At 36.3% G+C, this 17,602-nt stretch overlaps 1 protein-coding gene across 1 annotated transcript; it reads left to right on the plus strand.

Annotated features, from left to right (window-relative positions):
* The first annotated feature begins 4,003 nt into the window (after positions 1–4,003).
* Positions 4,004–7,842, plus strand: LOC146162765 (dynein light chain Tctex-type 5-like). The gene is made up of 3 exons (XM_083385467.1): positions 4,004–4,130; positions 5,563–5,666; positions 7,206–7,842. The coding sequence occupies exons 1-3, from the start codon at positions 4,049–4,051 to the stop codon at positions 7,527–7,529; spliced, it is 510 nt and encodes a 169-aa protein (XP_083241593.1). The 5' UTR covers positions 4,004–4,048; the 3' UTR covers positions 7,530–7,842.
* Positions 7,843–17,602: the final 9,760 nt, after the last annotated feature.

Raw genomic sequence — 17,602 nt, forward strand, 5'->3', positions numbered from 1 at the left:
CCCTTTAAGAAACAGCTATTGTTAAGAAAATTATTGCTTTTTTGTTGCATTAGGTTTTGGTTTTCCAACTTGAAATCTGGCACAAGCTGCAAGATGAGTTTCTATTTTAAAATTACAGGCAATAAAATTGACAATAAAATGTTTTTTCTAGCCAAAAGACTTTATATTTGATTTTCGGCCTTAATTGTGCGACCTTCTCATTTTTGGTAAATACTCATAAACGCAGACACATTTCCAATTTAGCCTCTATGAAATGGAAATTAGCCAGTAAATATCAACAAAACGATTATAAATATCAGGATTCATTGCTCAAAACAATTTGGCGCATAAGAATGCGTTTAGCGTCAGTTGTAGTATTGATCTTTGCTGCCACCTAGCACCACAAAAAGTTGTTTTATAATGAACACTTGGTGTTCATCGCGGAGACGTCATTTTACAGCTGAAGGCAAAAAACGTTGATTAATGAAATTCGTCAGAAAAACTTTCTGGCTTCATTACAATTGCAATTGAAGCAATGCTGTTTCTACAGTTCAGTACAGGTTTTTTTTCAGTATGAAGTTTGCTAATTTAAAATTTGCATATAAAAAATTGCATTTCTTGATTGAGCATCAAACACAATAACGTTTATGATGTCATAAATTGCATGGGTGAAAATTGAATAATAAGAATTTGCATGTTTTCTGCAAACGTAGTGTAAGCATACTTATAGCAGATGCTATTATTAAGTGTTTATACGAGATTACACGAGGCTATAGTCACTAGATAAAAACAGTCACGGATTTTAGCTTCCCAGCCCTTAATGCTTGTTAAATGCATTTTTCCAGTTTAAACAGCTTAGAAAAAATGTAATAAAGTAAAAACGCCCCGATTGCAAAATAATAAATCAAGAAAAAAGCCTGGCAGACCTGGATTCATGCGATGTACGGAACAATTAACCGGTAGGTAATTTAATCTTCTTGAAAGGAAACCGTTTCTTGGTTACCGAGTTTACTCAAGATAACAGCTATCCACAGTTAAATATGTGTTGTGTACGTTATATTTATATTAAAGGAAAGAATCTTGAGAAAATAAGGATTCTTGCATAAATATATTAAAGATTAGGGTAATTGGGAACAGTCTTACTTTAATTATCCAGGCTAAATTATTTATTTTCATCACTTTTATGAGCGAATTGTAGACAAATGATAAGTTAATGACAGTAATCTGGCAAAATGATATTTACTAGGAACACTATATACGGATCTGTTCATAAGTTTAATGGTGAAAATAACGGCCCAAATAGACGTTAAAAGCGACATGCTTTATTTTCAAACGTTTCGGCAAATTCTAATGCCATCAGATCACTGATGATGGCATTAGAATTTGCCGAAACGTTTGAAAATAAAGCATGTCGCTTTAAACGTCTATTTGGGCCGTTATTTTCACCATTAAACTTATAGATACTTACTAGTTTGTTTAAATACAGGCTCCTTACATAAGTTAGTGTGGCACAAATGTGTAAAACATGTATTAACGCACTACCCAGCTAAAACATTTAGTGCGCAGAACTGGTGTTATTAGTGGAAAATAAGTATTTTTTTTCGAGTGTCCTCAGTTTCTAGTATAATATTGCTCTTGACGTTCGCGGATGAAAATTTTTCTGAGATAACCTTGGATTGTTCATTTAAAACTGCGCTGAGAAATTTGAACTCGGTGGAAAACAAAGCACAATTTTATTTTTCCATTGTGTCACTTGTGCGCCCTAGTTCGTACGCCTTCATTGGGACGGTCACTTTTACACTGTTAGTGTTGCAAATCAAGTGTTGTGCAGATTTTTTAAGGTTTCGATGTGGTTACCGCTAAGATATTTTGAAAGACCGCAACTATTCTGTCTAATTTTGTAAAAACAAAAATATATTACCTATATTTTCAGAGAACGCTGGCTAAATTTTGAAACGTTTCGGTCACTCAAAACACCCATAAAAACACTAATTGTGTGTATTTTTTAGCAAACAAAGTTTAAAGTTAAAGCGCCAGTGTTATAATTAGTAATTCATTTACAACCATTCCGTACCGCGCGAGCTCTGTGCCCAGGCAAAATAAATTAATAACTGGTGTTTGCAATAATCTTCTGAATAAGCTTCAAGGCACGTATACCCCAAAAGCGACACAATATAGCGACCTGTCGTGCCCACAAAGCCGCCTCTACCTTATGTAAACAGGCCTCAACGCACCCAGCCCTTCACATTGGAGTCCTACACAGGACAGTTGTGGTTACATATTGGCTCCTGATGCCTTTTGTGACCGGAATAGACGAAAACAAACGGCGCTCTAGGGTTAAGGCCTGTTGTGGTGTGTTATATTGGGATCGCGGCAGTTCTGATAGCATTTTAGCTGAGCTACGATAAAAATTTGCGTTATTTACGTTTTTTGCTTGTAGTAAGAGTAGAAAATCATAGACAAAAAAGGTCGAGTAGATCAATATCATCTTGTTTGATGTTTCGATACGCAATTGCACCATCATCAGTTAGTATCGAAGCGTCTTAGTCAGGATGATGCAAGTGTTGAACTTGTTTTTCTAAGTGTTAATTGTGTTTCTTAGTAAGCAGCAAGACGTAATAGTTAACCTTATTGGTATCCAGACGACAGGGTTCGAAATGCCTCTATACAGCTGCACAATTTAAAGCTTAGGCCTACATTTCCAGCTCTGCAAGCGAGCTCTGCAATAGACCTACCACCTTACCATAGATATCTTATTGAATCTTAACATAGATATCTTATTGAGACTTAACATAGATGTCTTATTAAATCTTAACATAGATATCTTATTGAATGCTAACATAGTCGCAGTTTGGCTCGCCGTAGCAAGTGACGTCACAATTGCCGATTAGTGACGTCATATTTCCATTCTGTGTCATCGCATATTATGTCTCGCCTATAAGTCAATAGAATTATGTCCGTGTTTGGCCAATGTTAAATAGAAAGACCCCAGAATACGCAATATTAAAAGACCAATGGCGTGTCTCGCCTGACAACGCGAACCCTTTTAATATATCGGGTGTATTAGCGTTTGAAGTGTACACCGCCCTATACATGGCGATTATACTATCAATACACACCGTAGCGTATCGCTAGCCGCATTGTATCGCAAACGCGACATTGTTGATGTAGCTTCTACTCTCGATAAATGAATCTTGTATCAATAGTAACCATCAACCGTGAACTTGGCAATAGCACGACCAATAAGCCTTCTAAGCCATAATAAAAGCAGATAAGCCTTGTATAGGTGGCGTAAGCTCCAAAGCGTTGAATGATGACGTTTTTAATGATAACATGTGTTTTTTTGGTTGTTCAAAACAAATTATCAAAGCCTAACAATAATTTTTTCCTTGCCGTTGCAAAAAGGTCTTTGCAAATTTTGCAATCAGATAGCTGTTCGAAAGCTCTGTAATTGCGGCTAAAGCTATTGAGCGCTGTATGGTGCTGGTGGTATGGAAGTTATCCAAATGGGTCAAAATGTACAGCTTTATTTTGCAAAGAGATGCTGTAAATTTTAATAGGTAAAAATGGTTTACAGAGTCAGTGACTTGTTTGAAATTGTGAGAATTTAAGAGGAATATATGAAATTGTTAGAATAGTGATTCCCAACCCGGATGCCGCGGCAGCCTTGCTAATTTATAACGCTAAAAACAGGGGTTCTTAAACTGGGGTCCGCGAACTAGTTTTAGGGTGTCCATGAAGGTCCAATAAATAGTTTTCCTTCATGTGTAGAGTCAATTATGTTGTTCCAGTTATTTGAATGTTACAGTAAACCACTTATTGTAAATTCGTTTGGGAGTTCCGCGATGTGTTTACGATTTTTTGGGGTACAGTAACCAATAGAAAGTTGATAACCACTGTATTAGAATCTCAGGTATTAGCCGTTCTGATCGTACAGGTATTATTAGCTGTTTTGAGTGACAGGTATTAGGTTTTGACGAGGGTACAACAACATTATATCTTACTGTACGCTGATTTTGTTCCAAAGGTGATTTTTTAGTAAAAGCAGCAACTAGTAACAAACTGAAAGATGAACAAGGGAAGAAAAATGAAGCTGGACAAATCCAAGGGAAAGTTGCTCGCACCAACTGATAATTCACCAATGGACGATGGTAAGCTTATGTGATCAAACTGGTATAACCCTATTCTAATTTATCATAGCTTAAGGCAGAGTTTCTCAACCGGTGCGCCATGGAAGGCTGCTTGGTGCGCCGCGAGCAAAAGGAAAAACCATGTCGAAATAAGTCCAAAATTAATTGGATTAAGACTTTAATGGACAAAATAACGTTTTTAGTCTCAAAGGCTGGAAGTCCCTTTAAAGATATGCAACTATAAAACCCATATAATAAAAAAATGCAAGCAATTTAAGACAAATATTGGTACACCTCAAAAATTTCGCGCTTGCTTCGCTCGTAAGGTTTTTTTTTTAACTTCGCTCGCAAGGCGCGCCGCCGCTTTTTCATATGTCTCTAGGTGCGCCCCCAAGTGAAAAAGGTTAAGAAACACTGGGTTAAAGGGATTTCCGATACTTGGCATTTTATTCCGATACCGATACCCGATATTTTAACAAAAATATCGGGTTCCGATCTGATATCAAGTGACGTCATTTTTATTGGGAATAACTTTATCTTAATAATAGTAGGAATAATTCTTTCGTCGCCCTTTATCCGATATTTTAGGTTTTTTTTTATTTTTACACATGTCCTGGTGCCCCTGGATCCGACCTTGCATCACTTTTGTAACTATATTTTGATTTTATCACTTAGAAAGTGTGTCTACGGTCAAAAAATGCCGATATTTTAAGCGAAAGTACCAAACTACAGTGAAATTTAAGTTTTGTAATCTAAAGCAGTGGTCGGCAACCGATCTGAAATACATAATTAGGCTTTATTTAATAAAAAAGTGTAACTTCTATTAAAATATCGCTCTAAATGTCTTTATTTTAACAAGCTGGTGGGAGTAGGAATAAGTGATAATGGTATACAAGTGTAATTTAGGCAAAGAAGTTTTATTGAAATGATCCGCGGGCTGGGTTAAACTGCTTGGCCGGTCGGTGATCTCTCGCAAGTTTCGTTAAGTTCAATAATTCCTAGATGGGGACATCTATTTGCGTCAAAACAAGCTTAAAGTTCTCATTGAAAAAAGCTGCAATATATTTCCTTTTCCTGATCGATATCCCTTGAGCATGAATCGAAAACAATGCAAACAGTATATTAGGGTTAGAGAATGTTTCTGACTTATTCTTATACTGTTGCGTTTGTTTTTATTCAGATATACTGACGATGCCTTAGTTGGCGAAATATATATATATATCTTTTAAGATTTATTAATTGTGTCTGACCTGATCAGGAATTAAGGTCGACATTTATCTTGCAAGGGTCAAGGTGATTTCCATTATTCACATATTCAGTGCAACATTATATTTTCTTTACTGAACAATTGTTGTTTTTTTAATGCCGGTCCGCGACAAAAGTTCAATTGTAAACCTGTCCGCATCGCAAAAAGGTTGATTACCCCTGATCTAAAGCACCTCATTACTTGCAGGGGCTACTGACGAAATGCGATCGCAGCGAGCAGCAAGTGAGGCGTCGTTCGTAATGCAACCAAAGAAAGTCCAGTACGAGAACACTTACAAGATGGACCCAGATGTATGCGATTTAACTATATTTATAAAAACGAAATGTTTAAACGAGTTTTGAAGGGCAATAAAAGTACGGCTTTTTGATTTAGTACGGTTTTTTGATTTTTTTTATAACTCAAGGTTTAGTTTTTCAACAATATTAATTCTCCGGGTTACACAGGATAAACTTATCCAATTTTTCCAACTTTTTTATAGCTGTTGTTGAAATGCTTTTTAAAAGTACAAACACGTTGTAAAATGCATAATTAACTATTTCTTACCCTCTTAACTTTATTTCACAAATCTGTTAGTTGCTAGTTGGCGCTAGAGAACTAGTTGTTTGGAAATGAGTGGGGAAATTCCCCAGATAAAATTACCTATATATAAATAGGGGTTCGCACAGTTTCTAAATTAAAATAGTCTACTAATGAACCTTTTATTATTTTTATATAAGCATGGCTACAAGGAATATAACCATTTACTAGCATAGGCCTACCATTAAGGGACATCAATTTTTAAACTGAAATATCCTTCAGTTAACTAAATGCAATTTTAATTTGAGTTGTGGTTTGAGCGAAATCGGCAATTTTAATATAATCTTTTAAGCATATTAGATGTTTTAGTTAAATCTAATAAGAAAATCAAAGCCCATACATAAGCAGCCTAGTTGTTGTAATGATTAAAGAGTTATTCGAAACCTTTGAATGCCACCTACTTCTTTATAAGCTTTCATATTCTTCTTACTGCATTTAATTATAATTCCCATATTTTGCATTCCTTTTTAACACTGTTTTTTGGTTCATTGTTAGTTAGCCTAATCCGAATATCGTTTGTTTTAAATAGAACACAGATAAAAGATTAACTTTTAAAAACTAAAAATAAATCAAAAATCGGAAAATAAAAGATCATCTTCTACTAAGACCTCTTCACTTCTGACATCTACGACAAAAAAATAAAACAATAAAAAAATAGTGTGGAACAAATCCGGTATCTGATGCCAAGTGGTAGTACTGGAAATCGTTTTATATTAGCATTGTATCGGTGCCGATCCGAGCTGATTGAACGCTGTGATTTTTAGCCTTTATACACAATCAAACGCGTTTTTCTACCATAAAGGGTATTTTTGTGACTTTCCCGACCATTATAAAATAAGTAGTACATCAGAACAGGGTCTCATGTTGCTAATTTGTTACACATCTGAAATAGGCCGGAAAAGCGTTCCGGTATAACAATTTTCCTAGGTGCTCGGAAACGTTAAAAGTGTTTTAACAAAATTTAAACGTTTAAGCATTTAGTATAAAACTTAATCTTTTAAGCATTTTGTATAAAACCTGGTCGTTTAAGCATTTTGTGTAAAACCTAATCTTTTAGGCATTTTGGTAAAACCTATTTTTTAAGCATTTTTGTGTAAAACTTAATCTTTCAGGCATTTTGTCATTTGACCTGTTTCAACAAAGGTGATTGTAACAACGCATCAAAACAATCTCCAGGCGATTTTAATAACCAATGTAATTTATAATACATTGATAGACTCTCTTTTAGTTACTTTATTTGCATCTCTTTTCAGGCAAGATTCAAGTCTTACGAAATAGAGGGCACGGCGTCGGCCATCTTGAAACAGCACCTCGACCAGAAGGTCTACAACCCTGATATGTGCAGGAGCGAATGCCAAGACATAGCCGCCAAAATATCAGCTGCTCTTAAAGCAAAGAACTACAAGCGGTACAAGCACGTGGTCGTGGTCAGCATTGGCAGCATCAAGGAAAGGCCTGGTGTATACCTTGGCAGTAGGTGCTTGTGGAACGATAAAACCGACTCTTTCGCAACCGTCCGGTTTCAAAACACGACGCTTTACGCGATTGCCATGATATACGGTTTATATTACGAATAAAATAACAAGTGCGTGTTTCCATAAAGAGATATAACACACACTTGCATACTGCGTATTTTTTGCATTTTCTTGTAAACTCTCACTAATTGCATCAAGTTGTTCTTTGGAAATTAAGTGAATTCTGTGGGTTTTTTGTACGGTACCAGTTCGCAGTTTTTGATTTGAAATGTTTTTTTCACAACCTGTATTTGCAAGTTTCAAAAGTCGCTTAAATATTGTCAGTGTTTTTTCAATCGTGTACTACTGTGAAAGCCATATCCATTTTCACTGTGTTTTATGTTTACCCCCAAAATAAAAAATACTATTAAATCGAGCAATTTGTGATGTTGGAAGTAAAAAAGAGAAACGACTCAACAACCAGCTCTCGTGCAATCAAGCACGTTTGTTTTTTAGAAAGGGTTTTTCTTAAAAGGTGAAAACGTACCACAACAAAAATGTAATTGCTACTTACCATTTCAAAAATCAATTGTAGTATTAAAATATTATGGTCAATTTTTATTCAATTATGACCAAACAAAGGCAAAACAATTGTTATAGAATATGCAATTGTCTGATTTTTTTGTTTGTTCTAAAGTAGATAGGATATTAGGATATCATTGTTATTTGATGCTTGGTTAAACTGAACAGCAGCAGCTCTAATGATTAAATGGAACAGCATTGGGCTAATTTAGTAAAAGTAATGGTTTTTTAATTCATTAAAACTGAAAATGTTTTTATGATTTTCAAAGATTGTGGATAGAGATTGGCAGTTAGACGTAGAAAATTAGCCAAGCACATGCAAGTGTACTGTTTATAATTTTTTATATGTTTTAAGCTTTGATACTAGTGGTTGTTGTGTTTAACTTCTAGATAACAAATTTAGCAAAACTTTTATTTAGAAGTCTAACGGCAGATTACCAACAATTAAAGCTTATAGGAAGTTTATATTTATATTTATACTTACTTTGTTCCCATGTAATAACCAACCGAAATTATGTAAAACTTATGTCTGGAAGGTAAAGCTAAAATAGTTATTTTTCTCGGTGGTTCTTTTATATCGCTTGGTTTGAGTGTTTTAGTGGCCGCGTTAGGTGGTGAGCAAAAACAAAGTTCATGAACTTTGTGAAACGAAATCAGTTATTTATCTATGTTTAAGGACCCTACTCGCTACCCCTTGGAGAGCCCTCTCTGGCACCCTGGGATTGGGTCTCGGGAAAGAAACATGCATTAGTTGCTCAGTTTTGGGTTAATTTATGATAAAGATTGAAGAGACAATAAATACGTTGCTTAAAATAAAATGTCGAGTAAACCGACATCATTGAGAATTCTAGATAAAGACATTTCCTACTTGTGTCATTATCAGTTAATGAATAATGTCGATCTACTCGACCTTTTTGCCTTTGACATTATCAAGCTACATTGCAGACATAAGCATAGTGTAAATAAACAAATATTTTCATGTGGTTATTCAGGAAAGTAGACATTGTTGCAAATTTTTTTCGGAAACAACCAACATGTTAACCACCAGTGGAGCAAGAGAGCTATTTCTCAGTTTTTTGTCAACTTTTTAGAAAGCCATTGAAAAGGGTTACTAATCAATATCCTTGACGTCATTCTTAACCATGAAATATATAAAAAAAATAAGACAAATAAAATTTAGTAAAAAGACTACCGAGAAACGTTGCATTTAGCACAAATAATTTTGTTACTTTTGAAGTAATTTTAAGCATAAGGTTTGTATTAACTTTCCTCTTTAACTTTCCAGACTATTTGCGTGCGCTTGTATTCACTGCGGAACAACAGCCACCTCATAATTGCATGGGATGCTAAACGCCCCTAAACAAACAAAGCTGCAAATGTGGCCTAGCGTAATTTGTTTAGGCCTGCTTAATAAAGATTGAAACAGTTTCCCCTATACTTAAAAACGAAAACAGACGGTAATATAAAGAAAATGATTGCACATTTAATATACTGTTGAGAAATCGTACCCAGAGTAGTTTGTTTAGATTTGTGTGAAGACTGACATAGTTGACTTTTATCAATTAGATATAAAGAACAAAGACTGTGAAACAACGAAAAAAATACCGTTAAGAAATCCACCAAGTCATTAGAAATCTCTTTACCAGTAGAGTCCTTGTTACAAAAAAAATCTGTAAAAAGCTCCTGGGTATAGTTTAACTCGCAGGCAGGGGTCACATTTTGGCATTTTCCGTCCAAATATCAACGCGATCAGCCGAATTACTATCAGCTCTTGAGCGGGGAGTCGCGATTGGGGCGAGCAGAGCATGGGTCGATGCCTCCCAAGTGAACTTAAACCCCCCGCACTCCCCGCTAAGTAGCTCGCCTCAATTAAGCGTTCCTGTTTTGACAATAGCTTGCCAATTACGCGCTGCACAGAAGTAGCGATACTTTCTGAGGCAGGAAGTTAGATACAGGAGGTAGAGTATTAGCAGGGGTGGATCCGAGGATTTTTTGGGGGGAGGGCTCGCCAATTTTTAGGTATGACGTCACAAAGTTACATTATGTGACGTCATAAAAACAAATTTGAAATACTTATTGCAGCAATATCTAGTCTAATTACGCAAAGCGCGAAAAAAGTTGTTTTAAATGTTTGCAAAAAGTATAGTTTGGGGGTATCATGACCCTCCCCCTCTGGTTCCACCTCTGGTTTTCAGGCCTAACTTTAACGAGTGATGTTGGGGGGCTACATACAGAACGAAGGTAGGAAGGTACAGATAGAAAGGGGCTAAAAGGGATCAAGGGGGGAATTGTTTTAATTGTGGAGAAAAAGGTCAAATCTTCGCATTTTCTTGATTCGTTGTTTCTTTTACAGCGGTAATGGTGCAAGGATATGTGGGTTTAACCAATTAATTTTCAAAAGAGAATAACGGGGGTAAATTTCCGGGCAGTTCTGAAAAAGTTTAACTTGTGATTTTTTCGTGTGTCATTATAACGTTGGTCATGAAACGTTTGTGGGGGCTTGCTATATATGTTGATTGTTGACAATGTTCCATATTGACTACCACACTGTTTACATCTACTTTTGATGCCTTATAAATTTTTTTTTTTTTTTCGTTCAGAGTCGTTTTTACTTTTACGCTTGGAGCTTAGAATTACTGCAATATGACTAAGCGATCCAGTGGCGTAGCGAGCCATTTAGGGGCGGGGGGGACATTTTAGGGGGGGGGGCAAAAAGTTGGAATTTTTTGTTTAGCTTTTACCATTGTATTAACCGCCGTACGAATACATATAAATATGCTAGCAAACCGTTTCGAGCAGCAACTAACTGAGTGTTAGCGCAATACTCAAAAAACAGTCAATGAGCATAAACTGTCTGAAAGTAGTAAAAGTACATTATTGTATAGTAAATGTTATATTAACTACATCGTTTGTGACGTAACAATGCATGACAATTAAAGGTGTGGCATGCCTGTGATCAAATGTTGTGGTACTGCTCATAAATGCTACAAAACAAATTATTAAAAGTAAAATATTTATAAATTTTGGGTAAAAATATATTTATAAATTTTCCATGGCCCCTCAGGCCCCCCTGGCTACGCCTATGAAGCGATCCAACCATCTGAAAATCAAAGCAATAAAACTGTATCCAAGTGGCATTAAGTGGTCGTAATGTAATTTCTGTCCCAAGGGTCGCAATTACATGAGGTCATTTGGTGGCTGTATTTCTTTTCATTTTTCACGAAAGTGTATTTTGGAATAAGGACCTTCACACAAAAGGGAAAAGAGGCTCGGTCTTGTTTTTGAATGGCAAAATGTTAATATATATAATCAAAAAAGCCAAAAAAATAAGCCTAAAACATTTAAAATATTTATTTTTCAAAGTATAACACCTTACGTTGAATCGCAAATCACGGCTGGATTCCTATATTAGTTTGAGAAAGGATCGGCACCGATACCAGCCTAGTATCGGACGAATGCAGGAAAACATTTGCATGCAACCCTAAAAAGCGAGAAATCTGTGATTTTAGAAAGTGCCATTGAAAGCATGGCGCCTTTGGCTGAAGAGATTCTACAAAAACGCATTTTAGAAAGTGAGGTAATATTCGTTACGTAAAAAACACACACAAAAAAGTTATGGACGCATGGCCGCGAATTTTTCAGCCATTACTACACGAATAAATGGCATCTTTGTAAACAAAACAAAAACTAAACAATGTAACCCCTTGATAAAATCTTTTACACACGCCCTACCTCTCCTATTTTGCTCCAAGACGCGCCTTCTCCACCACGAGGCCTCGCCCCCAATCAACTGGTAAAAGCAAAATATTTACTCGGTGACCTTTTAACGACCCCACGCGTCGCGCTCCACTGACCACGTCGTTACGCTTGCCTGCAGACGTGGGAAAACCAATCAAGGCGGGCGGATTTCGCGCCAATGGGCATCAGATTAAGTAAATATGGTCGGGAACGGCGAAATAAAGGAAATAGCCAGTCAAAAACACAATTAAAACAGCTAGCCCTAACTACATGTACATAAAAGCAGTAAAAGAAGAGTAAGTTGATTTTTTGTTTGATTGGTGCAATTCGAGGAACTTTCTTGAAATGCTTTATATCTAGTTGACTTCTTACTATTCCAAAGGAATAATAAGGGTGGGAACATGATGTGCAAAAAATAAATTTCTGATCAAGTCTAAATGCTTAAGAATATTTTATGCATTCAATTATTTTAAGAGATTAGTTTAATAGTGGCCCCTTTTTACTCTGTATCATACAATAATAAGAACTGGACTTTTCATGTAAGCAGAATATGATGACCTGGTATAATATTACACGACAAAGAAACTATAAAAAATAACGAAGTGTGCAGCTTTACTATACTTGTGAAACAGTTAAACTGAAACAGTTCAAGTTGTTCCTGAAAAAACAATAGATGCTACAATCACCGAGTAATTGCAACCAATCACCCTAGACCAGTAATTCTCAATTGGGGTGCTGCGGCACTCTTGGGTGTCATTTTTAATGCTTAAGCCGAGAGATATTTCAAATTATTTAGGATTCCAGTTTTTGCTCTATTGGTAAGCTTCTTCATAAATGTTTTTGCATACGAAAAAAGTGCCAAATTGTAAGTTTTTTTTTTAACATTGTTGCACAGTTTAGGTGCTGTTTCAATCTCGTTTATTGTAACGTTACAGTTAACCACTCAGCAAAAATACGAGCAAGGGTGCCGCGAGCTATTTATAATTTCTGTAGGGTGCCGCCAAAAAAGGTTGCGAAACACTGCCCTAAGCGTTCAGCTTGTCAAACTCTGCACGTTTTCCCTCCCGCAGCTGGCACTATGCTTCGCTTCACGCCTTTTTAATGCCAGTTATTCGGCCACTCAATTAGCACCACCCCATCTCCTCGCCTCGCTCTAATTAGGGGCGCGGGGTGAGTTTAGGGTGATTGGGGGTGGGGGGATGGGGCTATGAATGTAGCGTTTCGTAACCCCGCGTTGAAACAGGTAAAGTTTGCTGTTCGTGACTGAACTGAGGTGTGAATTATACATCATTAAAAGGGTGTTTAAAGCGGTTTGTGGTTCATGAGGGACATAATGGGTTCTATTGTTTTGCGTTCGCAATTAGTAAGAAATCGTCCAGCCTGTATTTTAAGATTTCGAAAACGTTTATAAAAAGCTATCAATTTCTGTATGAGCTTTGATGATCATTTTACGTGGCTAATTACAACTTCCAGCCATTATCTTAAGATTTATTCAAAATGTTCACAAAATGCAACCTACTTCTGTATTGATTTTGATATTCATTCAACCTTAAGTTATTTTTTCTACAAAAACTATTTGATATATTGTCAACTACAACGTCCAAGCATTATGTTCCAAAAGCAATTTGTTTGTTTTATAATTTTGAGATTGATTTCAATTCTTATTATGAAACAATATTTTTTACTTTTTTTTAAATTAATTTCAACATGATCCAGATTTTTTGCATTTAACATTGTAATTATTTTGAAAAAAAAAAACTTTTCTATCAAAGTGCATATATTACAACTGCACATTGCCTGTCTCGATCGAACGTTGAGCCACTTAAATTTCGTCATTGTTTCATGGATTGCTGACACAAAGTCGCCAACAAATCCGCCATCTTAAATAACACGAAAAACGTCTCCTGTGATTGATGTACCTTGATCCGGGCGACCTTCTCCATTTTAACTTCGCTTTAATCCAATATATCCCCAAATCACATCGTGATGTCTTGAGCCCGGAAAATATCAGCAACCTGAGCCCGGCTTAAGTTTGAAGCTCTCTCTGCGAAGTTGAATCTAATGTCATTTTAATTCGATGTGAAACAGTACCCCGGAGTCGGTCGCGATAACGCCCTTCGAAGTTTTGGTATCCAACCCACGCCCGTCAGATGTCGCCGCAAGTTTAAACAAGACTCAAAGCATTATAAATACTGCGATTTTTACGTGTCTATACTGGGAAAACGTGAGTGCGTGGTTAAGTACTAAACTACGAATATCGTGTGTTTTTTCCCGCGAGCAATTGCTCTTTGGAGTGCACAAAAACGAACCGTGCAAAACATTTGTGAATTGTGTCCTTTTATGGCGCGTTATGTTATTTATCAAAGTAAATATGCCGAAACTGTCCCGACTATGTTACGCTTTTTACTGTTGCTATCTTCCGAGCGATATTCGGCTTTAAAAAGAGGAAGTATGACAAAATACAAAAGTAAATGGTCGTTAGCTGCTTGAGAGCTTCACTATTTTGATTTGTTTTTTCTTGTTCGTTTTTTCGCTATTTATTTTATTAATAAAAAATATAATAATAAATAAATAAATAAATAAATACCGCGATTTTTTAATAAGAGGAAGCATGGCGATACACAAAGTAAATGGTCGTTAGCTGCTTAAGAACCTTCCTATTATAATTTGTTTTCATTGTGCAATTTTCGCTATTTTATTTAAAAAAAATAAATATCGCGTAACTGTTAAAAAACATTGGCGTGTGTTGATTTCATTGGAGTTTTCCGATTTTATTTAATTTGCTCACGTGATTAGTTTTTAATACAACTTCTTCATAGGATATCAGCAAAGTAATAAATAAAACAGCATTGTTTCAAAAAATAAATACCGCGATTTTTTTTATTTTCGTTATTCTTTCTGTTTTGTTTTTTTAAGCGTAATAGTAAAAAACAAAAAAAACGCGATTTTTTTATTCTCGTCCGACTTTCTATTTTGTTTTTCAAACGTGAAAAATAAAAAAACGCGATTTTTTTATACCCGTCTGTCTTTCTATTTTGTTGTTTAAGAGTAAAAAAAAATAGCGCGATTTTTTCGCCCCAAACTAAATCCCATAAGCGGGGTGACCTTAGCGCCAAGCATGCTCGGGTTGGCTGCGCGATTAGCCAGGATCACGTTGCCTTGGATGGGGGAATAATTTCGGCGTAATTGCGAGCGCTAGGGCGCATTTCGCACACGCTAGAATGACTTAATAGCCGCCGAAATTGCTCCAATTTCTGCATGCGTTCGCCCATCTCCAATTACGCGCGCTTTTTGATAACATCGCAATTACCTTGCTTATGTTACCAGAATGCATTAATGTCGCCCGACAGAGATCCAGGCTCGCACGCAAGGTCTAGAACGGTAATTATGTCCCACCTGTGTTTGCCGCGTCTCTGTGATGTAACCATAGCCTTTATTTGGCCCCTTGTCCCGTCATAGAGTTGTTGTTTTTGCGCGCGACGATTCGCACCAATGGCAGCCCGCCGTTCCCGCGCCATTACCCAGTCCAATTTTCGGCGATTTGTTTAGAGATTGTGACGCGACAAACGGCGATAATTGTTTGATGTGCGAATCGAGTGATTAGGGAGAAAAATATTTCGTTTGTTGTTATTTTTACAAGTAACAAAACTATCTTGATAAATGTTTAAGTATTATCATTCCGTAAAGACCATAAAAACACTGCTAAAGTTTTAAATGTCTATAATTCACACTTATTAATTTATATATTACTGTAAAACAAATAAAGTTTATGCTATTATTTTGGTAAACAATGAATGTCGTCCTGAAAACATTCTAAGCTTCTTTTTTTAATAAAGTCCAAACTATGTGTAACTTTCTATTGGTTGCTTTGCGTATCTGTTACATTAATCAAAGTGCTTTAAAAAAATGAGGGCATTTTTAATTATTTCAGGAATTTATTTTGTCTAACATGCATACAGGCTTCACAATAACAATCAAAAGTAATGCTTAAGTTTATAAACGTTCCTTTATGCATCTGACAGGTGCATATCGGCGATTGTTAGGGAACGTATGTGAGGCCAAGTGACCTTTTCGTTGTGGATTCATGCTTGGTAGACACAGCCGATCTCTTGCCACAATAATTCAAAGAAAGATCAAGGAGGAAGAAGAATTCGTTGTTAGGTGAGAAAATTTAATTTACGAGTGAATTTATCTGGCATGTTCGAAAATCAGGTGGAACGACAAATTGTAATAAAATCTTGGCAAGCTTTTGCACAACCGTCCTTCGCTCTAGGCCGGGTCGTTCTAGGTCAGTACAAATGAAGCACAATTGTGCGAACGCTTCTCAAGATATTAATACAATTCAATGTCGTTCCACCTGATTTTCGAACATGCCATATAAATCCACGTGGACCAACAAAACACGCTACTTTCTTGTTATTTCCCATACGAATATTGAGTAAAATCTGTTCGAAAATTTGTTATAGTCGTTATGTACGATTCTGTAGAGTGTTTAAGTTAGTAGTACTGTGTTTATCTAGAGTAATTGTTACGCTAAGAGTCGAAACTCCCGTGTGTTTAACTTTAACCTGTAAAAAAGTAACCTTGAAAAAGTAAAAAGGTATTTCAAAATCCAAAGTCTCCACTTAGTTGTACAATATGAACCTTAAGCCCGCAAACTTTTAGTAGCCTTTTAACGTATACCTTAAAGCAAGTTTGCGCTAAAAAATGTACATATATTTTGCCGTTACAATTTTATTTATAGAAAGACACAACTCAACGATTTAGATAGAAAAATAGGCGATAAAAAACACTTGTTAGAAAGCTACGATTTAGCAGGAAGGCATTGAAAAACAGCAGGGCAGTTAGGAGTTTACTTTTATTGTGATTCAACAAAGACCTGAAAACTTGCAGAGAAAACGTTACAAAATACAATCAACCCACGGGCCTGAATATACCCTCGGGCGCCACACGTGGCAATATAGTGTATGATCAAGGCTCTATTAATAGCTGAGAGAATTGCCTCGTCAAATTACAGGCCTCTCGATAACTCTCATATATTGGGCTGCGCAAATAAAGGCGCCTTTGACATTCTTTAATTTGCTCGATCGCAGGAAACACAGAGCATCCATCCCCGGGCTTAATAGCGCCAATCGCGCGTAAAAAATACTCCCCAAAACACCCCAATTTTATGGTGCGTTGACTGGTATAATCTCCCTGTAACTCACCCCAAAAGGCCAAATTACGCTGATAAGTAAAATTGAGGACTCAAGGGGGGTAGGGGGTAATTGTGGGGAATCTGCCCCTGATTAACTGCATTTTCGCGCTCAGTTTGGAAGCTAAACTGCCGCTTTGTTGCCTTTTTTCTACTAAATCACGCGCGTAAGCCTTTCATCGATGCGTAATCTTTAGTCTTTAGCGAAATTCCAGTCTATAAGCGGTTCATACAACCTAAATTTAAGTGTTTCTCAATCTTTTATGGTTCGTGGCCCCTTTTATAGATACACTTGGCTCCCTGCTCATCAATAAAAATATCTTTAGCGAATTTCCAGTAAAAGGAATGCAATTTTAGAAATGACGCGTTATCGTTATACGAATTAGAGAATGCCTCATATTCACAACAAAAAGGTTGCTGGCCCGAGATACTAGGTCTATTAATATAAGCACGCAGTGAAATGCAAGATTTAGTAATATACAACACTGGGAACGTTTTTTTAATTCTTTACCAAGTTAAAGTTTGCGGGACTCTATAAACTCGTTAAGTGGCTTTTTCGATTCAGAAGAACGGATTAAAGGCGCTGGTGTTAAGTGTGAGACACATGTTACAGTTTCCACGATCATTACCTGCTAAATTACTTCCTCAATTCTTTAACCTAGTCCTTTTGTGTATAATGTTG

The sequence above is a fragment of the Ascidiella aspersa genome, chromosome 3, assembly GCF_963924565.1.
Source record: "Ascidiella aspersa chromosome 3, kaAscAspe10.2, whole genome shotgun sequence".
NCBI lineage: Eukaryota > Metazoa > Chordata > Ascidiacea > Phlebobranchia > Ascidiidae > Ascidiella > Ascidiella aspersa.

What these genes read in the sequence shown, in the direction of transcription:
- LOC146162765 (XM_083385467.1), top strand. Translation starts at nt 4,049, where the DNA reads ATGAACAAGGGAAGAAAAATGAAGCTGGACAAATCCAAGGGAAAGTTG. An exon ending in TAATTCACCAATGGACGATG is followed by an intron (nt 4,131 to 5,562) that starts GTAAGCTTATGT and finishes CATTACTTGCAG; the next exon opens with GGGCTACTGACGAAATGCGA. An exon ending in CTTACAAGATGGACCCAGAT is followed by an intron (nt 5,667 to 7,205) that starts GTATGCGATTTA and finishes ATCTCTTTTCAG; the next exon opens with GCAAGATTCAAGTCTTACGA.